The sequence below is a fragment of the Euwallacea fornicatus genome, chromosome 20 (genome assembly GCF_040115645.1).
Source record: "Euwallacea fornicatus isolate EFF26 chromosome 20, ASM4011564v1, whole genome shotgun sequence".
In the NCBI taxonomy this organism is placed as follows: Eukaryota; Metazoa; Arthropoda; class Insecta; order Coleoptera; family Curculionidae; genus Euwallacea; species Euwallacea fornicatus.
In genome coordinates this window covers 952,718-980,115 of record NC_089560.1, presented here as the reverse complement: position 1 = coordinate 980,115, position 27,398 = coordinate 952,718, and the positions used below count along the sequence as shown (strand labels likewise).

At 35.1% G+C, this 27,398-nt stretch overlaps 3 protein-coding genes across 8 annotated transcripts in view; 1 reads left to right on the top strand and 2 right to left on the bottom strand.

Annotated features, from left to right (window-relative positions):
* The window catches only part of LOC136345575 (aldo-keto reductase family 1 member B1-like), a 79,441-nt gene that overhangs the window by 9,577 nt on the left and 42,466 nt on the right, over window positions 1–27,398 (bottom strand). The window lies entirely within an intron of this gene.
* On the bottom strand, window positions 1,545–9,502 carry LOC136345572 (uncharacterized). Of its 3 annotated transcripts, none has more exons than XM_066294051.1 (7): window positions 9,369–9,502; window positions 5,603–5,729; window positions 5,303–5,541; window positions 4,998–5,233; window positions 4,679–4,942; window positions 4,380–4,529; window positions 3,989–4,316 (listed from the first exon to the last, which is right to left on the bottom strand). In XM_066294051.1, exons 2-7 carry the CDS (start codon window positions 5,723–5,725, stop codon window positions 4,258–4,260), a joined length of 1,071 nt encoding a protein of 356 aa, XP_066150148.1. In that variant the 5' UTR covers window positions 5,726–5,729; window positions 9,369–9,502; the 3' UTR covers window positions 3,989–4,257. The 3 variants fall into 3 exon arrangements, with proteins under 3 accessions (XP_066150149.1, XP_066150148.1, XP_066150147.1); XM_066294050.1 differs by lacking the exon at window positions 9,369–9,502 and adding an exon at window positions 6,235–6,416 and having other exon boundaries at window positions 5,603–6,181; XM_066294052.1 differs by lacking the exons at window positions 3,989–4,316; window positions 4,380–4,529; window positions 9,369–9,502 and adding exons at window positions 1,545–1,781; window positions 6,235–6,413 and having other exon boundaries at window positions 5,603–6,181.
* On the top strand, window positions 6,572–25,862 carry LOC136345555 (protein FAM184A-like). Of its 4 annotated transcripts, none has more exons than XM_066293998.1 (12): window positions 6,572–6,959; window positions 19,906–20,057; window positions 20,109–20,243; window positions 20,294–20,459; window positions 20,506–20,794; window positions 20,851–21,010; window positions 21,063–21,346; window positions 21,402–21,579; window positions 21,635–21,799; window positions 21,859–22,171; window positions 23,281–23,424; window positions 23,479–25,862. In XM_066293998.1, the coding sequence occupies exons 1-12, from the start codon at window positions 6,652–6,654 to the stop codon at window positions 23,843–23,845; spliced, it is 2,661 nt and encodes an 886-aa protein (XP_066150095.1). In that variant the 5' UTR covers window positions 6,572–6,651; the 3' UTR covers window positions 23,846–25,862. The 4 variants fall into 4 exon arrangements, with proteins under 4 accessions (XP_066150095.1, XP_066150094.1, XP_066150092.1 ...); XM_066293995.1 differs by lacking the exon at window positions 6,572–6,959 and adding an exon at window positions 12,509–13,416; XM_066293996.1 differs by lacking the exon at window positions 6,572–6,959 and adding an exon at window positions 12,515–13,416 and having other exon boundaries at window positions 20,515–20,794.

The window sequence follows — 27,398 nt, the reverse complement described above, 5'->3', positions numbered from 1 at the left end:
TAATTAACTCAAAATTGGTAGTAACAATTATTATCGGATTACGAATAATGTGAAATAGCAATTATTTAAAGTAATTTACAGAGTGTTACTTTTTTCGTGATTGCTCTCAATATTTTACATCAGCACTTTTTTTATGACATTTTTAAATTTTGTTCATGAAGTTCATTTATTTCTTTGTGCCTGTTAGTAACTTTTTTGCGTCTTCAATTATTTTTTTATTAGCAACAATACTTTAACAGATATTTGCAAAAATATCTAGCCATGTTCTCCTTGATTGATTTAATTATATGATAAAACGACAAGGTAATAAAATTATAAAATATTGTAAATCCCTGTCAAACTATAAGAAATACGCCTGCAATTTTTCATAGAATCCGGTAGTCCATGAGAAGAAGGGTAGAAGCATTTTGATTTAAGGAGGACATTTTCAGTAATTATTATGCTTTGATTATAATCGAAAATAGTAGTTTTAATTTTGACAAGTAACCCTCAAACTATCGTCCTTAATAAAAAAACTGAAGAACCAAAAAATGTAATTAAAAACGTAATGAATTAAACGAAGTTAATGAATAAAATAAAAAAAACGTCAGTAACACATTTCTGATGTAAACTATTGAGAGCGGCCACGGAAAAAGTGACGCCCTGTAGAGTAATTTAAACAATTGTTATTTCAGTTTGTTCGTAAATTGTCAATTTTGAGTTCATTTACTTGAAAAATAAGAAAAAAATTTATGAAAATGTAAAAAAAAAATTAAATTTCACATTCCTGTAAATCGAAATGGAAGCAATTTAGGACATGCCCTTATATAAAGCTTTTATCTTAAAATAAGCTCATGATTCGCCCGTTTCATTTTTTACCATTCATTAAGAAACACCCTGTAGGTCTTAATGCTTGTTTTTAAGGACTAACCGATTAGATAATATAATACACTCTGGTTCGCAATGTTACCCGTATATGAATTATGGATTAACTCAAGGATTATCAAGAATTGCGCTAGACTAATAAGGTATTTACTGATAGAAATATAAATCGTCACAACTGCTAATCTAAAAACGTGTCTAAAACGTGCCCAAAAATAGCACTTTTTTAGAATTTTTATTTTCAAAGTCGTAAAACGATTACTTGTACGAAAAATATTAAGGTCACTTTTATAATATTCGAATATTTTGATAAATGGGGATTTCCTAATTACTTGATTAATTACCATTCTAGAAAGTAGCATATTCAATCGAATCAAAAATCAGTAGATTTACTTTCATAGATATGATGAGCAGCGATTTAAACGAATGGCAATTGTATTTAATCACACAGTGATTTATATGTTATTTCTAAAAAAACAGAGTCGAAGTTTGCCTTAAACAATGAAGAAAATGTTTTAATGTTAATGGATAGAATTTTAGATATAAAACTAATAACCTGTGTCATCATCATTTGAGTATTCGAGAAAACCACCGACACCCCATGATTGGTTGAACCAAAACATGCTGAAAATCACCCAAAAACTAACAATAAATGCATACACATTGTTCTCCTTTGACCATTGTGCAGTCTTTTTTATTATCAAAAAAACATAACATTGATTGAATGCCGAACACTGAACAATCATTAAATAAAAAAAATAAAAATATTAATTAAGATTGCTTTCCGCATTATCGCATAGGCGTAGTGGTGCAATCTCACAACAAAAGGCCGGGTTCTAAGGTTTCTCCATTGATACAGTTATTTGTGATTTCATCAAGATTTTCTTGAATTAACTTGTTATGGCCCTCTAGTAAATAACCTAAAAGAATAAATGAAGAAGTGGGACTTCACAATTAACGCAGTCGAACGCCCTTGTAGAATCGCAAAATATTTCTACAAGACAACCTCCTGCCCCCCAAGTTCTTCACTACTCACTCCATGACAGCCATAATGGCAAAACCTGTGGATCTATCCGAAATCGATTTGTCATTAATGCTGTTTTTGTTCAAATCAGAGCTTCTCCTATATGACGTACTCAAAAGTTTGAGGAAAACACTACGACCGTGCTGGGCAATTTTCTGGCCGTGAAAGATATTCTTTTAATACATATCAGGTAAATTTATTTGAATTGCGATTGTTTTTTGTTTTTATTAGAGAATAATTAATAAGTTCAGTGAGTGAAATGCAAATAGATTAAGATCATTTGGGATTAAAGCTATTTATTTTTGAGTAAAAATTCAAGATTTTAGAAAAAATATGTAGATAAGATTGCATTATTACTGTGCAAAACACGAAAGGAAAATAATAACACTATTCATTATTCATTGTCATCGATAAGAAACAATATTTAGTCAAAACATTTATTCTCTAAAAAATTGTTTTCGTAATACTCAGTTGTAACTCTTTCTATCCTACTAGAGAAAATAATTGCTTAGTATACAGGGCGATTCATTAACAATGGGATAGCGGAAAGTGGGGGACACTAAACATCAAATGGTAATGATTGGAGAATATACATATGCCTTATTCCAAAGTTGATCATTTCGGTAATATTGAGGATAAAAAGTTAAAATTTTCACTCATTTTTTGCCATTATTTTGAAAATATATAGGTGAGGCACTCGAAAATTTGTATAATTATGGTTTTTTAAATGAAGAATAAGATACGTTTTGCAATTTCCACGTTGCTAGTTGAGGGCGTCGCTTACGTTACATTTTACAGAATTTACAATTATTAACTTTTTACGCTGTATGTCGAACATGAAATTTGATTCAAAATCTGAAAGAACAACAATTTTTACAATAATTATGTATTATTGTTTTATATTGATATCTCCATCCGTTTTCGAGGAAAATCTATTTCACGAACGTTATATTTAAATTTATTAATACGAGAAATTAAAGGCGGAATAAACCAAGTGAATTTTCATTTTCTAGAAGACATTAAAAACATATGTTTAGAAATTTAAAAGTGTTTAACCTCGATATTTTTAGAATAATAGCAAAAAAAATGAATTAAAATGTTTACTTTCAACATTCTGTACAGGATGTTGCATCGCCCAACCTATCATAGGAAAACCAATGTAAACATCAATGCTATCTAATATTATCTTCTGTGTTTGTGTAAAGGCGAAATTCTGTTAAATTTTTTTGAAAGTCTTTAATGAGAGACTCGCATGCAAATTATGAAAAATGTTCCTCGAACCGTTTGCGAGATATTTTGGCAAACATTTTTCGAAAATCTGCAAACTTATAATGCTGTCCTGATATTTTCCACCATTTAACCACTAGCAGCACAATAATATATGATTTAATGGTAATAATAAACAATAAATAAAGATTCCTAAATCTATTTCTAAGTTAGTAACCGTTCAAATAATGACAATTGTTTCCAATGTAGTACCGTTTAAGCATGTTTACTGTCTCTGTTACTGTACAAGACATTTTTTAAGGAAGTTTAATGGAGACAGAATCGTTTCGACAAAACGGTTGCTAGTGGTTTAATTGAAAAAAAATATCGGAGCAACATTATAAGTTTGCAGATGTTAAAACAACTTTTTTCAAAATATCTCGCACATGGTGCGCAGTACATTTTTATATTTTACACGCAGGTCCCTCTTAAAAGAACCTTCAAAAAAGTATTATACAATTTTACTTTTAAATGAACATAATATTAAATGGCATTGAAATTTGCATGAGTTTTCCTATGGTCGGTCACGCTATGTAACACCCTGTATATATCTGAACTACCAACTTTCAGGTGAGGCATATTTTCTCCAATCGTCGCCATTTGCATCCAATAGTATCTACAGCTTTCGGTTGTTCCCTTGTTAATAAATCACCCTGTATACATATATCTACAGAGTGAACATCCGCAAAGTGTTATCGGAAACTTACGCGAATGCTCATCACTAGGACTTTCTACTTTGTAGATTGAATTGAGGCTAAATGCTCTTAACGAAATCGCTGAGAACAAACCGTGTTGCAGAAAAATGCGGTTTTACCCATTGGCACTTTAGACATTTAATGGCTAGAAGAGTGAATGATCAGAAACGACGGAAAAGCCTTAACGGTATTTCCATAAAATTTCATGATGTTCAAAAAGAAAAGAGAGAAAATGGTGAAATGATCTTAAAATCATTCTAAAGTGTGGTTCCATTACTTCCAAATTACAGCTGCGAGCTCTGCAATATTAGTCATCATTACGTAACAAAAATTTCAGATGCCTCTAAAGTGTCAGTCTGACTAAGAATTTGTTATAAAAATTTATTGCTTGGGACTTAAGTATCTACAATTTCAATGTATAATCTCGGTCGTTCTTAGTCCCCAAATAGACGAATTGGCGTAGTTCGCATCTACCAAAAAGAACATTTAAACATTTTTATGAGTAATGCCTAAGCTGGTCAAAGTTTCCATACTGACAAAGCCGTCGGAAGTTCTATTTTCAATCAAAAAGTTCAAAGTTGAGGGATATTTATGGACCGATCTGGACGCACTTATATACGATCTCTCCACGTTGCTCTGGTCACCCGCTTTGTCTTCACGCGGTAAATAATGTCCACTCGTTTCTATATATATTCAACAGATTTTTGTGTTCATCCCAGTTTTTAATGCACAATGAAAAATCATTTTTAAATCACCGGACGTCTTTCATAGTGAAAATTCTAGTTGAAAATGTGGCTGTTTCCTCTAGGCGGAATACAAAAAGAGTGAGTACCTTCGTTTATACAATCAAGTGTAACGTCTGTATCGGGCATGGTATCCACGATAATAACGGGAGGGTCTGAGTCGTCCTCCATGGTATCCAGAGACATTCCTTCTCCAATGGTCGGGACAATGTTCTCCACGTCCTGATCAAAAGTCTCACTATCTATGGAGTCCTCATGAATGTTTTGGCCCTGCTTGAGCAACGAGTGGTCATTGCTAAAACAGACGATTTCTATCGTCTCGTGGTTTTCTGTTTCAACGAACGTCTGGGTCTCTTAAATAATCGTAACAAATTAACCCATACTCATAACACAACTAGTTAAACACACCATGCTCCAACCTGTCAGGTACATCAAGACAAATCTGCGAAATACTATTTCCCATCTGCTGATCATCTCTAACGCCAACCTGCTCATTTTCCCCCGATTGTACCCCCAGGCAAGCTTCTTCAGCCAGATCAATGATCCTCTGCACTTCCATGGGATCTGTAGATATATTTCTAGAGAGCGGTGGGTATCTGAGGCCTGATGGGGCTGGTCTAGGGTATGGTGAGGCACGTCTTCCCCTAGATAAAATAGCGATGAGTAATGCGGATAATACATGAGGGCTCAGAAGGACCTATTTTGGTACCTACCCAGTTTGCCCGTGGCCATTCAACGTACGATGGAGGTCAATCTTACATTTCTGAGCGTATAACAACTTATCAATGGCAAAGAAAAAATTGTGACCGCTCAGAGTAAGTACAGTGTGAAGAGTGGCTGGATGGGTGTCTGGAAAAAGCTGCATCAGGCGCAGGAAGTAGAAAAAGTGTGTTGACGAGGATGACTTCCACAGGGTGGCACAAGAGGTTGAAGACAGATTCTCAGGTTTCTTCTGGAAGTCCGAAAATGTTTTTAGGACTCAAATTTAACTGCGTTTGGCCCAATTTGCTTACCGATGAGTTATTGGCAGAATGTTTCTTCGATAGGTGGTCAAGTTTATTTTTGAGCAGCTCTGCTGATGGATACGGCTGACTAGAGACCCAAGGGCACATAATTGGCTGATGTTTAAACATCATCGGCCTGCGATCGGGGATAAAAATACTATTATAATTATTACCTTCCATTACGAGATTGATTTTTATATAGTTTAATAATGAGTACAACACGAGGAATGCGTTCGAAAGATGTTTCGGTTGCTAAGCGCTTTGATAGCTGTCACGTGTAAAGGTTTGTGAGACAATTGAATTCTCACAACACCGAGGTCTACTGGGTTTTCAGGGTTTGGTCTGCAAATGTCCTTCAAGAGCGGCTACCGAATGGCCGTAATTTTGAAATTTTCAAAAATTTCCTGAATTGACGAAATCTTCACAGTCTTTGATACTTGGAAATCTAATTGACTTTCGAATTTTCAATCGCAAGTGGCCTGCGGCTGGACCAGGCCGAGATTTGGTCGAATGCTGGGGATATTTGGACTTCAACAATGGAGGTCTCGGTGACCATAAAATACACGAGGTCGGCTGAATTGTGGCAGGCTGTAATAAATAAATCGTCTCAACGTGTCTCTCATAAGTGCATATTTACTTACGCTTTTCTTTGAAAAAAGCATTAATTTGAAACTTACTTTCTAATAAAATTCGAATAAACAGATCCCGGGACTATTCATTCAACATACGATTAAAAATATTGTTTACAAAAAACAAATCAATCCAAATTTTTCTTGCCCAACTCTCACGAGCCAAATGAAACATCAGCATGTAGCACGCATCTCAAGGTGCATTGAAACCACGTTTTCGAAATGCTAACAGCCTTCCCAAACACGTTAGAAAGAGACAACGACATGCTTAAAAGTTATCTAGAATAGAGCCAAAAATAAATTGAATCGAGCTTTGCGGCTAAATATCGCGTGCCTTTGCGCTGCAAATAACGTCGTACCAAATAAACGCCAAACTTTTACTGTAGTGACGCCTTGTGTCGTTTTACTTCTCCTCGGTGAAGAAGAAAAATGAGTTTTGTGAAAAATATCTTCAGCAAAATGAGTGGCGGCGCTTCGAGCTTAGAAGACGACCCTGATGATGAAGAAGATTTGAGCGAAACGTCCAGTGAAGAATCTGATGATACTGGAGTGTTCACTCCATCGGACTCTTTCAGCCCCGTTAACAGCAACAGCAATATGGGTATCAGACTAAATGGAGGTACTTCTCTCAATGATAGTGGTGCCAGTATACCCGCAGAAAGACTTGGAGGGCCTGTTGTCGAGGGCATGAACGTTGAACCTGATTGCGCGACTATATCAAATTTTTTCGGATACTGGTATGTGTTTCTCTCTATATTAGATATTGTTTAACAAAGCCCATTGTTCTCTCGTGAAAAATTCTTCGAAATTCGTGCCTTGCGGTGCTGTCAAAGTTATTCTTAGACAGGCAGTAGGTGGGTGCTGAGATGAGCTTATGGAGAACGTAGTATGTTCAAGTCATGTTAACTTACAAGTAAATTATTAATAGAAAGTATCATTTCCACCTAAATGAAATTTTATAGAAAGTGTCATATGATGCTATGTTATAGTTGGTAGTATTTTACTTGCAATTTTCGTTTAAATTCGTTCCTGAATTCCCTAAACTTCGATTCCAGGACGAGGCTAGATCGATTCCGACCAAATCAATAAATAATTTCTAAAGTTATTAAAACCAGCATCACTTGTACCTGAATTCTATCCTCACCTAATCTAATCTAAATATTTTATTATGAATATAGCGTAAGCGATTGGCTGCTTAAACAAATTATATAATTTATACCTGTGTTTTCACACACAAAATCTATGTTCTGGGCCACTAATTTCAACATAAATTGGCAATTTGGCTAGATAGTTTCATGTGGGCATTCCAGATTGAATTCTTAATGAGGAATATGCAAGTGTTCAAATTAAAATATCTACACCTGTTGAGAAACTAGAGAGGACAATGTCTGCGCGGACAATGTATATAGAATAAGGTAGTGATTTGACTTTGAGTTGAATAACACAGATTGTGGTCCTTCATGTGATAGCAAAGTTGCTTTTATAAAACCAAATAGTTTTTAAGTAGATATTTTACGTAAATATTGAATTTACCACAATGTTCTACTAGGCACAACTATCGCCGTAAAAGTTGTTTGGCATCCAAATAGTTCATTTTATATTATAAATTACGTCTTTAATTAATAGCGCGAATGTCTGTTCCATGGGAACTGCATTTGTCTACTAGTAATCGTTACTGAACCTTCAGATTTTGTTTCTCAAAATTTTTGGATCTCTTGGTTAGATTATTAAGACTCAGAAGTCCTAGATTACTCTCACATTTCAAATTTTCTCTTTTAGCTAAAACTGTCCCAATTCTGTTGCGTTCCTGTGTAGGTTGCAAATAATACCCTCATCGATACCTTCGTTGGTTTCACAAATACTTAACAATACTCCATGAGAATCACATGCTATGTCCATTAATACGTGGGAAAGTTGGCAGAAACATCGAAAATTAGATATCCCGTAGACAAAACACAAATATTTCATATCTTGACAATGGCGAAGGCGCTCACATTTAAACGTTTCAAATTCTCTTAGATTCATCTGTTAAATTTTCCTCGATTGATTTTCCACGATCATTGACATTCAAATAATTCTTCTTAGATACACGATAAGTGACATTTCCAGAACTATACTTGAAAATGGCGTAAAGCGATAATCGTGGGCCCTACATAGAATCAACCCCTGTTGAAATGCCACCACGACAGAGATCAGTGATCGTTCTAGTGAATTGAGTGTAAAACATTGCTTTAACCGTTTTTCTTCCAAACTTCGAGGCTTTATGGCAAAAAAAGGGTTATACATTTATAATTCAAAGTATGGTCCTTCGCTGGCCCCTACTTTCGTCTATCTTTCGGGCAGCGTATAATTCCCGCATTGAAAAAACTGGTCATCTATGAAGAGATCCACGAATCAATCAAATTTTTCACTTCTTCATGAGGTCAGAAGTGCTAGTCAGCCAGGCCGTGTGCAATTGGTCAAAACAAGTGATATTCAATGGGAGCAATGTCTGGAGAATACGGGAGGGTGGGGTAAGATTTCTGATTTCGACATTTCAATTGTTTATCTTTACAACTTTTTCAACACGGGGAAATCACTTTATCGTGTCTCTCCATGTGTTGCGGCCGTTTGCATTTCAATGCTCGGCTCAAACGCATTAATTGCGTTCAATAATAACTCATAATATACTACGCCGAGATGTTCCCACCAAATACGGAGCATCACCTTGGATCCCTAAATACTCGGTTCGGCCCTCGATGTGGAAGCATGGCGAGGATATTCCCATGATTTTCTGCCCTTAGGATTATCGTTATGAAACCATTTTTGGTCCCCAGTCGCAATGTCTAGCAGAAATCCCTTTCGTATTTCCCTTTTAAGAAACTATTAATAAGCAGACACAATTCTTCAATTCGTACAGCACCCAATTTCCTTGCTTCCGAATCATTCCCATATCTTTGAGCCGCTTTGAAATTACTTGTTGAGTCACTTCCATTGATCGTGCCAGTTCTCTTTCCTTTCGAGATGAGTTTTCATTAAGTAATGACCTCAAATCTACATCTTTGTAAACTTCACTTTTTCATCGTTATGCCGGTCTTTGACGTAAAAATCACCGTTTTTGATGCGATAGAACCAATCACAAGCTCTTTCACTAATAATGGCCTCACCATAAGTATTTTAGGGCTTTCGATGAGCCTCAACCGCAGATTTTTTTCATGTTGAAGCAGAAAATTAAAATATTCCGCAAATGACGAGAATTTAACTCGTAAACTGCCATTTCCAATGAGAATAACTTTATGATGCAGTCACAAACTGACTAGTGCTTCTCTGGGGTTATATTTAGGGGTGAACAAGTTCGATGCGCGACATCTATGATCTATTTATGTCGACCACTACTTACCATTAACGCCATCTATTGTAAAACGACGGAAACAAAGTTACACACCTAATACATATTGGACCTTTGACTTTGAAGGGCACTACTAAATCTCACTATTTTATTTTTTTTAGTAGTATTGGTATATTTTTCATGGTCAGAGCAAATTCCCAGCTGTAATTAATTATTGTATAAGTTACGCGTATTTCTCAACTTCACATTTAAGCTCGAATTCGCATTTCAACAATTTATAATCAAGTAACATTCCAGAAGTTGAAATTTATCAACGTTAAATCTTTCTGTATTTAATAATTAGGTTGTTTATCACATTTTGGCAACACTAAAATTAAACAAAAAATAATAGTTTATCGCATGCTTTAATGGCAGTATGTAGATAACGTTGTATGAATGTACTTTTAATTTTTATTAAAAAAATCGGGACCATTCATATGGAAAATGCCACTTTTCTATAGTACAAAGAATGGAATCAACTAAAAGCCACTTTTACATATCAACGTTTAGATTTCTCGCTGCACAGTTTCTATTTCCGATCTGGGTCAACAACAGATTCAATCTATCTTAGACTATCACACTGAAGTGCTTCATAATCATTTCGCCGCATATTCTTAAAATATAGAATAGAATAAATAATTTCTCAGGGCAAAAATACCATGTGGCCTTACCATTACGTAGGGCCCACTTTTGGAAGCTGACACAATCCGTTTGTGGAAAATTACCAGGTTAATATAATTTTGAAGCTTATATTTTTGATTTGTGGTTAAAAAGTTAAAAGTGTAAAAGTATTTTTGACCTAAAAGGACTTTCGGTTACACCGGAAACCGGCCCCAACTTCATTTTTTTAAACGAAACAATAAAATTTTTTTGAAAAAGAAATGGGTTTTTTGTTAAAAATGTACATAAGTTTCATAATAAGCTATAGTACCACATCTCATTTGTTTTTTATTTATTTTTATTTTTTCGACTTTTTCCACACTTGTAGATTTTTACTAAAACTCAATTATTTCTAAAAATTATTTGACATGAATTGATGAAATACATTTTAAATTGCTAGAAAATTAACATTTTTTAGAGACAATTAAAGAATTAAGAAAAATATTTGAAAAAGTTTTTGAAAAAATTATTGAAATTTAGAATTTTTCAATTCAAAATATGTAGTAATTTTTTTTCAAATAGCGCATTAGAAGTGTTTTTGCACCATTCCATTGGCAGGAAAAATATGAACAAATACGATATATTTCATAAGAATCAAAAATTAATAATTTTTGAGTAAATCAAGAAAAACTCTAAACTATTTTATACTGCATGGGCAATAAATATAGCAACGCACCTTTAGACGATAAAGGAACGTAATATTTAGAAGGTTTCTTTTAGTTTTAGTTCAAAATTAGGCAAAAACGTAATTGGAAAAAAAGTTTACATGATTCTAACTATTTAATTAACAATAATTAACAAAGATATTTACAACTAATTTACAATAAATGCTCGAAATGTTGCCCATTAGATCAAGAACAGTGTTGAAAACGTTTTATAGCAGCTCCAATTGTAGCTCTTTGAATTTATTGAGGTGGAAGAAAATTGAAAATATTTCGCACCGTTTCAATGCAATATTTTTTAGGGGTAATGGCGTAGTATAAACAATATTTTATACAAAACACGCAACCTAAATAAGCATTAAGTAACTTTATCGTTTGAAGGTGCGTTGCTATATTTACTACCCATGCCTTATAAAATTGTTTGGAGTTTTGTTAAATTTACTCAAAAAGCATTAATTTTTTATACTTTTCCAGTACATCGTATTTGTTCATTTTTTCCTACCAATCAAATAATGAAAAAATTATTGTAAAGAGCTATTTGAAAATAATTATATTTTTCAATGTAAAAATTGTAAATTTCGATTATTTTAAAACAAAAATGTTCAAATATTTTTCTTAATTTTTTAATTGTCTGTGCAGATGTATTAATTTCCCAATAATTTAAAATTTTCCTCTCCAATTTATGTCAAATAGCTTTGTAAATAATTGAGTTTCAGTAAAACTTTAGAAGTGTCGAAAAAGGCGTGAAAATCAAAATAAATTAAAAAAAAAACAGTTAAGAATCGGTCCTATGTTGTATTATGAAATGTATATTTATTTTCAACAAAAAAATGATTATCACTAAAAATGCTGCAATTTTTTTCTTTAAAAAAATGAAGGAAGGGTCAGTCTCCAATGTGACCGGAAGACATATTAGACTGAAAATATTTTTACAATGTCAGGTTTTACCACAAAACAAAAATACACTAAACTTGTAATTTTCCTTATACGGATTGTGTCAGCTCTCAAAGGCTCCTATATGGCTAACACAAAATTTCTGCAGTTAACTTCATGAAATTCGATTTCGATATAAAATTGCGTCATTAGTGTGTTATTTTTAGATCTATGGCGTCAGATTTTCTGTGCTTCTTCAGGACAAATTCCATGGGATTTATTAGTTTTTCTTTTGGAACTGCGCGATCGTTATCTGGTTAATGGAGCAAACATCTAAGTCTTGCTCAATTATCTATGTTTGCTTTTTTTGCCTTTTTATAGCATTGCCTCGCTCGCTTTAAATTGCTGTGCGTTTTGAGGTCTAGTATTAGTAGTATCTACTAATGCATTTTCTTGATGATGATTGAGTAGGCCCAAGCCGAAGCTGCAGACACCTAAATAACAAGTGTTTCTACTTAAATCCACACCAAGGACAGAATCTAAATTTGCCTCGGTTTTCTTTTTGTGACGCCAATTCCAGCTTCTGGACTGTCTCCCACCTTAACATCCTGCTTGCTCATGGTTTTTTGTTTCTTCTCGCAAGATTTACTCAGCGTTACCGAACCGGATCATAACTTGCCACGTTGCAAAAGAGACTTGATTTCGCTTGTTGACTTTAATAATAATTCGATGGCACAATTTTGAAAAACCACTCAACGCTTTCGGTTCAAGTGGACGCTCCTCTTTCTAAAATTAACACGCGCTTTTTTGAATATCAGTGAGGAAGTTTTAGTCTAAATCCGACAATCGTCCAAGTGCGTGTACGAGTGTAAACAGAAGCAATATGATGTGCTTCGAGTAATACACAACTTAGTTCAGTTCGGTCCAGGAAAAAATGTTCAGCTTCTTCAAAAAGTCCAGAAAAGATGACAGTCCGAAGAAGACCAAGAACGGTAACAGGGAAATGAAAAGCTCCGGTCTTAGTGACAAACCACCTGCGGAAGACCATGATAGTGCTGGTGCCTCAACATCTATAAATAAAGAACTAATTGGCCAAAGTCTGAATGGAATAACAGAACAATCCTCGTCTGATGATGAGCAGAAAATGTGTAAAAATAATCAACCTTCCACACCTGAACTTGCGCCCGAATTCGTCTCCATTCCACTGCCAAAAAATGCGGTGAATGCAGCTAAAACTATCGGTTATAGTGAGGTGCCGACATTTTCCGAAAAAGACAACGACCCAAACGACTCAAAAATGTGCGATCCTTACGTAAACGGACTTAGAGTTAGTCCAAGTGACGGAAATCGACTCACGGAAAGACGAGGTTCTTGTGTGAAGCCCTGTGGACATGGTACCACCGCTATTCTGCCGAGATCACCCCTGCAGAACTCCACTGCGAAGAGGGATGCCACCCCACCGGGAAGCCCCATAATGGAAGTTAAGAAAACTTTCAGGTATACTGTCAATGGAATTGAGGGAAATCGCCAGGAAGATCTTGAGGATAAGAAGGAGAGGAAGAAGCTTGAGAATCTTCCAGTAGCGGCGAAGATTCCCAATGGAGTACTCGAGAACAGAATTGAGATGGATGAGTACGTAACTCGTGTGTGGTTCATAATACTAGAATCTCTTCATTGCTTTTTAAATTTAACTATCTCTGCTTTTCATGAGAAACAGTACCATCCATCATGAGATGGAAGTGTTTATTTTGCCTCAGATCCCGTCAGGTAATCTAATGTTGGACTGCAAACAGTTTCAAGCGTAAATCATGACGAAGATGAATTTCACATAATCTTGTGCCATTTTGACACCACACAGGCATAACATTATGAAAACTTATTTTTTCTTCCTTAAAGATGAAAATTCGTTGCCACCTTTATCATAGTTTTGCATCTCTGTGCTTTCATAAAGGTGTGAGTGATGGGATAAATTTGCGTTGTGATAAATGAGACAAAGGTCATTCCAAACATCTGTAGGTCGGAGTGAACTCAATATTCGTTATTTTTAGCCACAACAATAAATTTGAAAAATGAGGAAACATCAATATTGCGCTTTAAATATGTCAAGTTATGGCTTAGAGTTGCACTTAAGTTCTTGGCCAATATAAAACGGGCCTTAACTAGGTTTACATAAATTGTTGAAGTGACTAGAAAAACAGCTGTGTTTTCTAAAAAATAGCTGAAGTGAAATACCCATTAATGCGAGGAAATTTTGAGCCTAATGAATCATAGTCACTTTTACCTGGCGTGCTTTCCAAATTTGTTGGACGTAGAATAGAAAGTTCGAATTTTCGTATTTTAAGTGGTTTCCAAAGTAATTTGTTCAGAGACTGAATTGATTAAATTGATTAAAGGTATGCGGTTATCTAACAATCAAGAATATTCCTTGCAAATGATTGCTGTGAAGGAAATTTACATAGTGCATCCCAGACGGAAAGTCGGGCAAGGATGCGCTGAGGAATATGGAAAACCCTACTAGCTATTGAGAGATGGTTGGTATGCGAGAATCTATTACATTTTTTTGAAGAAGGGCAAGTAGCTGATGAAACTGGACAGAATTTTGAACATAGTTTTAATGGAACTCCCTATATATTTTCATATTTCTGATTTCGTCCTCATCTGAAACATCTCCTGTGGTACACTCTATTTCGAATATCAAGTAATTTCGAAATGTCGACCTTTGAATTACAGCACTTTTGGCACTTCCAACAGTCGTAAATTCCGAGACAATTGAACTATGTTAAAGTAGCTTTTATGTTACATACTGATCTCTATTGTTAAAGATCGCCAGAACTACAAATTTGATATATATCATAAACTTGCCAACACTATAATAAATGTGAAATTTGTCAAAAAAGATGTCAACAGAAATGTCAATAACTAATGTCAAATTTGAACTCTTCGTCAAATGTAGTGTTTTCTCTCGTGTTTCTTTCTTCTCATCCATTTCAATTTTTAAGTTATTTTTGTGTGCTCCAAGGAAAAACCATTTGAAAATTGTCAATCTAGCTTGTTTACTAAAATATTGAGGAAGTCAAAACAAAATTGATTTCCTTCAGGCGTTCTGAAATCTAATTCATTCATTAAAAATAAAACCAGAAACACCTTAGCGGAAAACGAAAATTGAAATTTTAAATCCGCTCATATTTATGAGATTCAATTGAAACGTGAAATCCTGTTATCAACTTCGTTTGCCAAAACTCCAGAATTATTCTATAAATAAAATAATCTTTCCCGTGACGTCCACGAATTCCATTATGCATCAAGTTATAGAAGCTGAATAAATAGTTTACTCAAGCTAAGAAGTACGCCGAAGCTGAATTAAATGTTAAAAAATGCAATTTAACAAGTTGAGAGATGAGGTGAAATGTACGAACATTTGTTTATGATCATATAGTAAATTTATTATATTTTTTCGCCTCCGCTTATAGCAATAACACCACCAATATACCACCTGCAAAAAAGTTAATAGTGTGAACATACACATATCCAAAAACTCTTGGATTGCTAAAATTCGGCATTGGATTTTCTTCAATTTTTTTTCCAGCTCGCGCAGTTTTTGAGATATCTCTCCTTATTCCCGAATTTTGAGCTTAAGCTAATGGAGGAAACCAAACCATTGCAAAATTTTTACAACAACAAAAATTAATATTAATTTAAAGATTTTGGACTATATGTTGGTTTTGAATGTTTTTTTTTCCCTGGAGAAAACAATTATTATTCAGAAAAAACATAAAATCTATCGGATCAAACATGAGATCGAGTTATATTCGGCTGGATACATGCCCGAAAAATCTCACCCACTCGACACAAGCACAATTATGCCTTTTAAAAATATTTACTGTATTGCCGGAATCCTTTTGCCAGTCAGCATGAATCATAAATATATATCTGTATGTCAGAAAATTGTTTTAAGGGTAATGAAGGAGGGTGGAATAAAGCACAAGTCTTAGCAGTACTTCTTTACTCCCCTGAGATCGGGGGTCGAATGCCCCCCCCCCATACAATGTATCCGAGTCACCCTGGGTGCACCTGTTCTTTTTCACCAGAACCGGCACCCAGACCTCCACATTCTTCCTACGCTCGCATCCCTGAATCATTCCCTTCACACTTCCATATGTTTTTGGCGAGATTATAAAGAGGCCATATTCATCTTTTATCACCGATAATCTATTTAACTATTACAAGCTAAGTCCATTTCTAAAATGTAATAAGACAGTAACAAGTGTTCGTAACATTGTCCTTATACCTAAGGCCAGGTTATAGCACTATCTTTATGAGACAACATGTATTTTCACACTCACATTAGGCGAATCAATAAACACCCTTGTATCACTTTCTTCATAAAAGCTCACATGTACATGTCCGTAATGGAGATACGATTAATTTTGCCACATTCATTGTTAATTCCATATTTGAATGATCCTTTGATGATAAAGTGATATACAGGGTGTTTCCTAACTACGTGTAAAAAATTTAAAGGCGTAATCCTCGACTGATTTTGATTCAAAAATGTCTAATAAACATATGTCCGCAAATGCCTTGTTTCCAAGATACAGGGTGTTGACTGAAAGACGTTGAAGAAGGTTTTAAAGGTTTCTAAAGGTTTGGTGGTATTTACTAACTTGTTTATTGTTAGTTTAAATTAATATTATTAATTAATTAAAATTAAATTAAGAAATGGATAGGCAGAGGTGTCCCAGAGCCTAATCAGTCGTGGTCAGCAAGGTCCCCGGATGGTAATCCTCTGGACTTCTACTTTTGGGGTGATCTGAAGAGACTTGTCTATGCTGTCCCAATAAACACTCTAGATCAACTTCAGGAACGTATAATTACCGGATGTGAAACGATACGCAACACACCAGGAGTTTTCGAGAGAGTGAGGCAATCATTAACAAGAAAGATGGAAGCGTGCATTATGAGTAATGGTGGTCATTTTCAGCAATTCTTATAATTAATCATTAAAGCATTCCTCCAAAAAATTGTCTTTTCTAAAATTCAAACACCCTAATTGAGTCATTTTGGAAATAAAATCTCTTTTTCTTGTCACTTTTCAACACCCTGTATCTTGGAAACAAGGCATTTGCGGACATATGTTTATTAGACATTTTTGACTCAAAATCAGTCGAGGATTACGCCTTTAAATTTTTTACACGTAGTTAGGAAACACCCTGTAATGGACAACAAATAAGACAATGTCAAGTTAAAGTTGACTTTGGAAAATGAACAAACTGATGATATTATCTAGACGACAATGATAAAAATCTACATTTTTATAACCGAATAAGACCATGCGTTTATCGATGCCAGCAACACCTATTTGATATTAAATCAATGTGGTTCATCGAAAATTGAAAGGTTCTAGGTATAAGTGCATTTTTCATTTCAAAAACTTTCAAAAGGAACTCGATAGTTTCTAATTTAACAACAGTTTTTCACTAAATAACTTACAAATTTTGCTAAAATGAGGTCCATTTCAGACCTATTTTCCCTTGAGTTTTCTAATTGTCAAACAATTTCTCAAGTCGATTTTATACAGTACGTTAATTTCAAAACTTTGCATTGCCCACAACTCTGAAGATTGAATTTTTTTAGAACATTCAAAAACCGTTTCGGCAGAATGGTAGGTTAATTAGTTCAATAGTAATTGCATGTTCCTGTGTGTACCCTTAAGAAGGTAGGTGCCCCAACTTTAAAATTTTAAGTTGCCGCTATTGGAGTAATGAAAATCCTCGTATTGCACGAGAAGATCATTCTCAATATTCTCAAAAAGTTAATGTGTGAGCTGGCTATCAAGGGAACAAAATTGTTGGCCCTTTATTTTCTAACGAAACCTTGGCAGGGACTATTTTTTGTTTATTTGTTTGAAAACACGAAGGAACTTCAAATTTTTCAAGCCTTGGAAAATCAAATCGATAATGACCTGCAAGTAGATGAAAATCTTTTATATCTTCAACTGGATGGTGCCCCACCGCATTGCGCCCTGCAAACAAGACGGTGGCGAGATCAACATTATCCAGAAACATGGATTGGCCGCGGGGGAACAAGAGTGGCCACCGCGATCGCCGGATTTAACACGCGTTGATTTTTTTTTATGGGACCACATCAGTCGGTCCTCTATAAAATTAAGTTAGCCAATTTGCAAGATTTACAGCATCAAGTTACGGAAGTTCGTCAATTTACTACCCCTGAAACATTTGACAAAGTGAGAAAAGAAGTTAAGTTCCGACTATTTTTTTGTTTGGAAAAAAACGAACATTTTGAACAGTGTTTGTGAATATTTTAAGATGATATTCCTGTATAAAAATTGTTGCAGCTTCTCAAAAATTGATGTTTTTTTTAAAAACCATTTTTTTTAAGCAGTTTATTAAGCCCTTTAAAATAAAGTATCACACAATAGGTGTTGCAATTTAAAATTTTAGAGTTGGGGTAGCTATTTTCTTTAAAGGTACACATAAAAACTTGCAACCACTATTAAACTGGTTCACCCTCCATTTTGCCGAAATGGTTTGTGAATGATTTAAAAAAAAATCAATCTTCGGAGTTACAGACAATCCAAAGCTTTGAAATTGACACGCTGTATATTTTCAGTGTTTTGTTTAATATGCGCCCGAATGGAATCATTTTTCAGTATGATTTTTGATATCGATTTCCTTATTATAAAACATTTGTGTTTCTTTAAAATCGAAACAATAGCTTAGATGCATTATCGTTTTATTACGAGCGGCAAGATAAACAATTTTCACATTTTGTAAGAGCTGCGGCTTTATAGAAAAAACAAAGACATGACTGGAATAATCCTTCTGATAAAATAAACCATAGTGAAACGCAGAATTACACCTATTAATAGTCTAAACAGCTATTTTGAAACCCGAGTGGGTGTATTATGAATCAATTCACGTCAAACAAGCTGAAAATATCCCAAGAGTGCTCTCCTTTATTATTGATATACAGCTTTGGACTTACGCTGCAAACACTTTGTATTGCTGCCACCAGATTCTTTGTTTTATGGAAAACTGTCAGCGGGTTTTCTCTCAAACAGTGAAATTTCTAATGAATTTAAAAAAAATGAAATTCTGCGGTACGTCGAGATCAAAGGTGCAAATCTAGCAAGCAAACGTGGACTATTGAGAAATCTGCAGAATGTGTTGAAAAGAGCTAACGAGTTTCCAAGAAGGCAGAAGTTACACCTAGCCGATCCCTCTGCCTGTAGGATAACGACATCTTAGATGTTTTTCTTAAAAAAGAAATTATGTAGTTATTTTTAAAATAAAATCATTTTTTTTAATAGACCCTTGTAGGAGGTGACAACGCGATAGTTATGATCTTTCACCAGGTACAAAATCGGGAATTGTAACGTTACTTTTTTCCACCTCAAAGTGTTTTATTTTTAGTTTAAGTCTATGTCATGTAAAATTGATAGAGATGCACGTGCATTGTGGATTTAAAAAAAAATTACTCATGTTTTCAAGCGTGGGCACATGAGAGCAAGCAAGATATAATATCAGTCACTTACTAGGCCACTCATTTAGCTCTGTCTCATTTAGTCTAGTGAGCTTAAATACTTTTATTCACAACATTTTTCTATATTTTTAGACTCCAGAAGTTCGTTCACCACCCGTTTAATCTTTACTTCTTACATTAAGTTCTTCAAAGACAAACTTGGCTTGGATTTGCGATTATTTTCAGATCCAAATAAAACAGCGGGAATTTTGCTTTTATTTTTAGTCAGCAATTCCTGGAACCTTAACATTGTCGTTCTCGTTTTTGCTCTTATTTGAAATCTTAATTACTCCATTGTCTGGATTATTTAAAGCTGACGACTGTTAGAATGAGCTCACAGACCTGTTGATCGGTTGATTATCGAGACGCTAAAGTAACTGCGTTAGTCCCTCAGATGCAGGTACTGCGCAGGACGCATTTAGTTTTAAAAATTTGACTCAAAGCGGTTTTCCTTATGTATAAGTTATTAGTGTTCAGTACTAGCAATTTTAGGTCGGCGGTTTTACCAAATAGTTCGACCAGGTTGGTTCTTCCGGCACCAGTTACGCCCACTCAAGCAGCTACTTTCTTTCTTTGCAGGAAAAACTTAATAAACCAAGAGGCTAAATTCCAAAGCCAGCTTAATGACTTATCCAAAGAATTGTCCATTCGAGACGCCGAGGCTACGAAGCTTCGCTTCCAGATGGATGAACTGCAAAGGGATGTTTTTGCCAAATCAGCGGGCATGGACAGTACGTACTCAGCATTTCGTTAACAAACTTCCTTATAAGCTCCAACTCCAGGACTGCAAACTGAACTTAATGCCGCCAATAAAGAAGCCGATACAGTTCGGCAAAAGATACGCCACTTGGAGAATGAACTTGAGAATTACCGTAAACGAAACCACGATCTCAGTGAAGAAATTCAAAGCAATACAGGTGAGGACCGCTTCTCGACAAGTTTTTTTTCATAAACTCGATGATTTTAGAGTCCTACAGCAAATATGAGAAAGAAACGGAAACCAGAATCAACGAGCTTGAAGGTGTAATAAAAAATTTGAGAACCCGAATTGAAACCCTGGAAAGTCAAATCAATCAACTAAAGGAAGAAAAAGAGCAGCTTGAAGCTAAACATGCAGAGCTCCAGTCAGACAGGTATTAAAACGCGAAATATACACTTCTTATCGATGCTCATCGCCAGACTTTGCAGGGATGAAGAACGTAAAAAATTGGCAGAAACTCTTGAAACTGCTTCCAAGCAGAAAGAAGAAATTGAAAAGAAATGGAAAGAGGATTTTGAAAAACTGAGAACGGTCAATATAGTTAAAGAACAGGACTTGCTCAACGATTTCGAATGGAAACTGAGAGAAGTGCAGCAAACCTGTAAGAAGAAGCTGGACGATAAGGAGCAACTTATAGAAGAAAGGCTGCAGGAGGCTTATAGGGAGGCTGAAGAAAGAATGGAGGAAGCTGAGAAGATGTTGGGACAGGTATTTTCTAAAATGTTTTTAAAAAATTATGTTTCTTTAATGCTTCCACTCTGTAGGTAGAAGCGTTAAAATCGTACGAATCAGAAGTACAGCAGCTTCGTACTCGAACTTCTGAACAAGAAAAAGCTTTGCAACAAATGAGAGACCAACAAGGCCAAATGATGCAAGCGGAGGCCAACCTAAAAAATGAAACCAAAAGACTGCTTAATCTTATAGGTAAGTATCTTTACCACTTACAAAAATCCAAAATCTTTCATTAAAACTTCAGAAATGGAGAAAGAAAATATCCAACACGTTCAGAGGATCCATAGACAAGAATTGTTGGACAAGGAGAGGAAGCTGAAGGACACTCTCAATCAAAAACGGACGGAGATAGCGATGTACTGGGAGGACAAATTGTTGACTGAATGTGGGCGACTCAAGGACGAGATGGAGCAGTTGCATAATGAAGAGAAATATTTTGCGATGGAGGCTGTTCGGAAACAGAAGGAGGAGGAGTTTCAGAAGAAGCAAAACCAGTGGGAGACGAAACTGAAGGAGTGCTTGAAGGAGGTACAAAGTTTTTCAGTGTAAATATGGAGCAACGTATACAAAAATCTTTCTTTAGATCGAATCTCTAAAGAAAGCCCTAGATCAGAAAGATGAATACTACCACGATGAGTTAATAAGAGTAAGATCTAATACCGATAGAGATATAATGGAACTAAGAAGACTTATGGACAAAATTGATATGACTCATCATGACAATTATGAGAAACTTGTCATGCAGCACGATGAAGAAATTGGTAAGCCCTCTAACTTCAACAATAAGGAGGAAAATTAATTACATTTTTCTCCCAGAAAAGATTAATAGGGACCATGAAGTTGCATTGAGAGATATGGAAAATCACTGGAAGAGCCGCCTGTCAGATGTTACCTCAAACCTAGAGAATGTTAAAGAACAACTGGAGAAGGATGCTGAGAAGAAAATGGAAGCGTTAGTGGAACAACACAGACATGAATTAGGTATGTATTTTTTTCCTCCTAGAACCACCTCATAACAAGTATCCCACCATAATCTTTAGATTCCCAATGGGAAAACCTCAAGCACCAAAAATCAGAAGCTGTAAAACTAGTCGAAGACGAGTATGTATCAAAATACCGAACTCTAGAAGACCAGCTTTGCATGCAGCAGAAATCCTCCAGCGCCAGAGAAATAGAACTATTGAAAGCTATCGACACTTTAAAGCATGATATTCAGAGTAAAGATTCTACAATAGATGACTTGCAAAACAGCATTGAGACTTTGGAAGGAGGGGTGCAGGTGCTTAACCATGAAATTGCCCAACAAACTAGCGAATTGACTAAGTCGAAAACGGAAGCTGAGCAAAAGATACGGTGAGTGATTTTGTATAAGTTCAATTCCACCCTTCATTCATGGCCATTATTCATGTAGCTCTTTTGTCTTATGTAGATCTACTAATAATGGTCTATCTTCGGATACTCCGGTTTTAGTACTGATATTCCCTTTAGTTTCGTACCTCCTCTCCCAGTCCATATTCCAGACTATAGCGTTCATCGTAATTTCTGTTTTATACATTGTTAACCGAAAATGACTGTAGGTAGGTAAAGTATGGGCTTACTTGGTAGAACTTGATTTGTTGTAAATAATGCGACAGAGAACAACTTAATATCAGGTTAGTTTGTAATAGCTCTCCACCTGAACAAAATTAAATTTTAATAAGTTTTAATGAAATTTCTTTGAAGTCAATATTTTCTGTAATCGTTCAAATTTAAAACTTGAAAATATACTGGATGTGACACAGAGATCCTAAACTGCAGTTTGACGAAATCTTTTGCTTGCTCAGAAATCTCCCGATTCTATATTTTACCTGCCATTGAGTTCCCAAAATAATGCATTAAATAATCCGTGGGTTACTCAGAGATATCTTAATCTTCACAGTCTTGTGATCAAAAATTGCGCAGTTTCTATAAACTTTCCAATCAGGACTATTGGATCCTCCTTTGTATCCTCCTTTATATCGTCCTCTGCGGTTCTTTAAAATTTGATTATGCACGTTTTTGTCATAATTTCCAAAAATCCAAAATCCACGCCCCTTTATTGAGCTTTCACATTTTGAAAAAAATTATAGAAAGTTTCTGATGTTCTGTTATGATTTGCTCAGAAAAAGTTACTTAATACCATTGAGGGGGCTGCAAAACTCTCCCATACTTTCTACTCCAGTATCACGGTGAGAATAGTGCTGTTCAAAAATTACATTTAATCATACCATTCATTAGTTCTAACAATCAGGTACATAAATCGTCTGTGCATGTTCCCATAAATCTACTCTAAGACCATTTAAATTTTACAATTTCATCGTATAATAATGTATAAAACTATAACCCAAAACCATCACAACGACTAATTGGCAGCTTATATGGTAAAATTCAACACAAAATTTGTTTAAATTATAACTCCTATAAGCCCCTATTCCTTCTCACAGAAGCTTACACGAATCCATAGCCCAGTTGCTGGACGAGAGGGATAAGGAACGAGAAGCTTTCAGGCTTAAATACATGGGCTCCCATAAGCAAAGCCAAGAAACTATCGACCATTTGCAGAGGAAGGTCACGTGCCTTACTAAGCTGTAAGTCCTGTTTCCAATATTCATTCATATTTTTGAATTATCTCTTGTGAATAGCTTCGAAGAGGTTCGCCAACGGTACGAAAGACGTGAATCGCGGCAAGAAGACTTGAACATCATTTCCGATTTGAAGCAAGTGATAGCAGAGCAAGAAAAGGATCTTGCCTGCATCAACGAGGAAAAACGATATTTCCAGATGCGTCTGATGCAACTGGAAAAGCATTTGGAGCAGCAGTCTTCATTGGAAGACGACGACTTCGAAGATGCCGAATCGAGCAGAGTTGAGAGTTCCTCGCAGGCTTACCAGGGAGCAAAGAGGCCCAATTTCCTACCTCCCAATCCAAATGAGGCTGGTATTGTGGTGCCTAGTCAGAGTAATGGGCCTATATTAATTCCGCCTACTATTCCTGAAGGGGATGAATGAAGTCCGTTTACGAAAGGAGTTGTTCTTCGAATTTTATATCACGTTAAAGTTTTTGCTAATCGATTATTACATCTGGAAATTTTATTCGATTTTTGGATTTAAGGAAATTTTATTTTTTTAGCGGAATTTTTTACATGCATTTTCTTTTAGAAATTCTTTTTTACCCGTTGCCACAGTTGTCATATTGATGATGATGGTAGATGTCTGTTGCATCGATTTATAGTAATGTACAGTACCTACAGGGAGTTTTTGCTACAACCCGTGTTGGTGTAACAACAGGGCAAGTTTTTTTTTATCAGCACGAATGGTTATATTGGTTTTACTACGTACCAAAACGACTCAGTTCTGGTTTTTGTACGTATATTTTAGCGATAAACGATTTTTTTTATTACGCATGCAGCGTAATCGATTTGCATAAAATTATTTTTCTGGCAAGTTGAAATTAAAGAGAAACTGGCAAGGTACTATTTTTTATCATTATAGTCTTTCATCAAATTGACTATTAAAGCGCATAGTTAACGAAATTAATATTTAAAAAAATTAGTTATAAATTAAACGATTTTTTTGAGTCGGACAAAAGTTTAGAAACTTTTACTTACAAAACAATTAGTATTACAAGAAAAAAGAAACTTAATATGTGGTACCAACCCTTTCGAGTTAATGACTGCCTGATCTCTTCTAGGTGCTGAATCAACAAGATTCACACACATTTCCTTGGGATTTTTTTCCCTCATCAAATATTATTCCTAAAACTTTCTCATTGTTACGAATGTTTTTTCAAAGGGATGCCGATATCTTGGATTTCCCATAAATGTTCAAGTGGGTTTAAATCGGGAGATTGCGACGGCCATTCAGTTACATCCACCCTTTTAGAAAAAAAAAACAATTTTCGTTTATCTTGGAACTATGTTTTAGGTCATTATCTTGTTGGAACCTCCAACGAAGAGGCATTTCATACTTCACATATGGCAACAAATTAATATCTGTTATATCTCGCTACAGAAATTTGTTTATTCTTCCTTCTACTTCCACAATGGGTCTAGTACCTGACCTACGAAAGTAACCCCAGATCTTTCCGTACCGTTGATCTGCAGGTGGTGCCACATCACAATGTTTACCATCTGATCCGAATATTTTAAATTGCCTTTCGCCACTGCAAAGAACCGTTCTTCATTTTTCAGAGCTTCAGTTCAAGTGATTCCGAGCAAACTGTAAAAGAGCTTTGATGTTCTTTTTTGATAATAGGGGTTTCTTAACAACAACCCTTCTAAACAAGCCCACACTGCATAGTCGGCACCTCACAGTCCTTTCATTCAATTCAATGACTTTTCGTTTCAAGTCATTTAGAGTACAGTTAGCTTCACCTATGACATATACTACTGGCGTTTCACTATAATTAATACTGGCAATTCACCCAAAATATTTTTATACGTTGAGAGAAGCGACATGTGTGAATGATTACCTTGCCTCAATGATAATCATATACAAAACCAATATAATGAACAAGCTTATACAAGAACGGTATGATTAGTGAATAAGAATTTTATGCATACGAGGGATCTCTTAAAGATATTTCAACAAAATTTCAAATATAAAATAGTTCCTAAACTTTTGTTAGCAACTGTAGAAAAAGAACGTTAGAAATTTCACTTCGAGCATGTCTAAATACCTAAACAAATTCGTAAGACTCCTAGATGCTCAAACACGTCAATTCGTTGTATCGTGTAATATAAAATATTGTATAATATTCGAGTATAAGAGCCTTCTTATACACTTATATTATAAATTACTATATTATACACTCTCATAAAGAACATAATGGTTATTATATATGTAAGTGATGTTAGTATCTCGGTTATTTTGCTTCAAACGGACTCACAATCTCTTTGCGTGTAATTTATGATTAATTGCCAGACTCGTCGGTTTGATGCAAAAATTAGGAATTTAATAATACAATATTTTATATATATTTGTAATAATTTTCGTTTTGACAAATGAATAAAATGATTTAAAATTGTCGTTGTCCTTTATTTGAAAATCTTGCAGGCGTTTCGACAGAAAAGTGCCAATATGGACCCTGGAAACTTCTGTTTAGTCGGGCAAATAAAAGAAGTAAAAAGATTTTTTAGAGTTAGTTTTTTTACGGATTGCGCCAACATATGATTGACCATAGTAAGTTGCGTATAATCGACCATTTCGCACACCTCCCTGAAAATCGCTCACCCTTGTTCGGTCAAGTACACACACAGACACACACCCCTTCCTCCCGGAGTTGACTCATAAAGAACAATACAAATATTACTTATTTCCCTCTGCAGTTAATTCGCGCAAAATTCGTTATGATGTTGTTTCATTAAATAAAATCAAAAAGAAGCTCTAAAACTCCCCAGACAAGTGATAGAAACATTTCGCTCTTTTTTTCGTTGTTTTAACTCATCTGGATCAAAAGATATTGCCAAAAAACGAAAAATTGGAGAAACTTTGGGGTTAGTCTTCACCCCTTAAACCTTGAAGATGGGACGTAAAATATACATCACTATTCTTAGATAGGTCTAAACTACTTCTCTGTAAAATTTCATTAAAATTGGAAGGGGACACTTGGGTCCCTTCCCTTGGAAGTAGTGACTTATTGGTTTGTGTGAAGGTATAGGAAAACTTTTCTATGTGTAGCTTATACAAAAGCTGTAAATTCATATCAGGTTGCAAATAATTTTTATATGTGTGCTTTCTACTATAACAACTTTCATAGGTTGCGCTACTGTTAATAACATCTTTGGCAAACTCTATATCTTCTTCTAAACATCGATTTCCTAATAGTTGTAAACCTTTTCCGTCGTAGGTGATAACTACAGATGTCGCCGATTCTTTTTCTTTTCTTGTCAAATCGTCTAAGAATCCTTTCGTTTCTCCAAAAACATTAAGAAAACAAGTCTTGCACATAGTACCATCCATTCCTTCTAATTGGTTGGACGACTCTGTACAGATTCATTATTAATTAAATTTCCATCTTCAGATTTTATACGTATTAAGCCGACTAAAAACCGTTTTTATGCATATTTGCTTAGTGGTTTTCTGTAATCTTCATAAAGCTGTTGCAAATTAACATTTTCTGTTTTCTTTTGGCACTGCGAGGAACAGTTCCGTAATTTAGCTGCTGGTTCACGGACAGAAACCTACTTGCTTTTAGCTAATGCGTACGTATTTCTTTCTTTTTCTACAAGCTAGTTTTGCTAGAGGAATATTATCAGAACCATCACTTCTATCAGACTGCTCTGCTTTAGACACTCTGTTAGTATTTTTTACATCGCTCATGTCCGAATCGGAATTTTGGGTTGCGAAAACATTGACATGACTGGAATCACCATAGGCTTTCGATAAAGTATGACACGAAGGATTGTTCCATAAACTGAACCAGTTTCTGTCACAAAGACGTTCATAGCTTCTACAATCCTATTTGTCGGGAAGACATTTCAGAATCAAACAAGAAGATGCCTACTCAGAACTAAAGGAAATTTGAGCAGAGGTACCAAAAGGTAGTGTACTGGGTCCAATA

Bases quoted from the DNA above. Each gene is read 5' to 3' on its own strand.
- LOC136345572 (XM_066294050.1), bottom strand. From the start codon at position 5,773: ATGGAAGGTAATAATTATAATAGTATTTTTATCCCCGATCGCAGGCCG. The intron at 5,234-5,302 runs GTAGGTACCAAA...TATTTTATCTAG, and splicing joins AATGGCCACGGGCAAACTGG to GGGAAGACGTGCCTCACCAT. The intron at 4,530-4,678 runs GTACTCACTCTT...GAATATATATAG, and splicing joins ACTTGATTGTATAAACGAAG to AAACGAGTGGACATTATTTA.
- LOC136345555 (XM_066293995.1), top strand. From the start codon at position 12,719: ATGTTCAGCTTCTTCAAAAAGTCCAGAAAAGATGACAGTCCGAAGAAG. The intron at 21,580-21,634 runs GTAAGCCCTCTA...TTTTTCTCCCAG, and splicing joins GCAGCACGATGAAGAAATTG to AAAAGATTAATAGGGACCAT. The intron at 23,425-23,478 runs GTAAGTCCTGTT...TCTTGTGAATAG, and splicing joins GTCACGTGCCTTACTAAGCT to CTTCGAAGAGGTTCGCCAAC.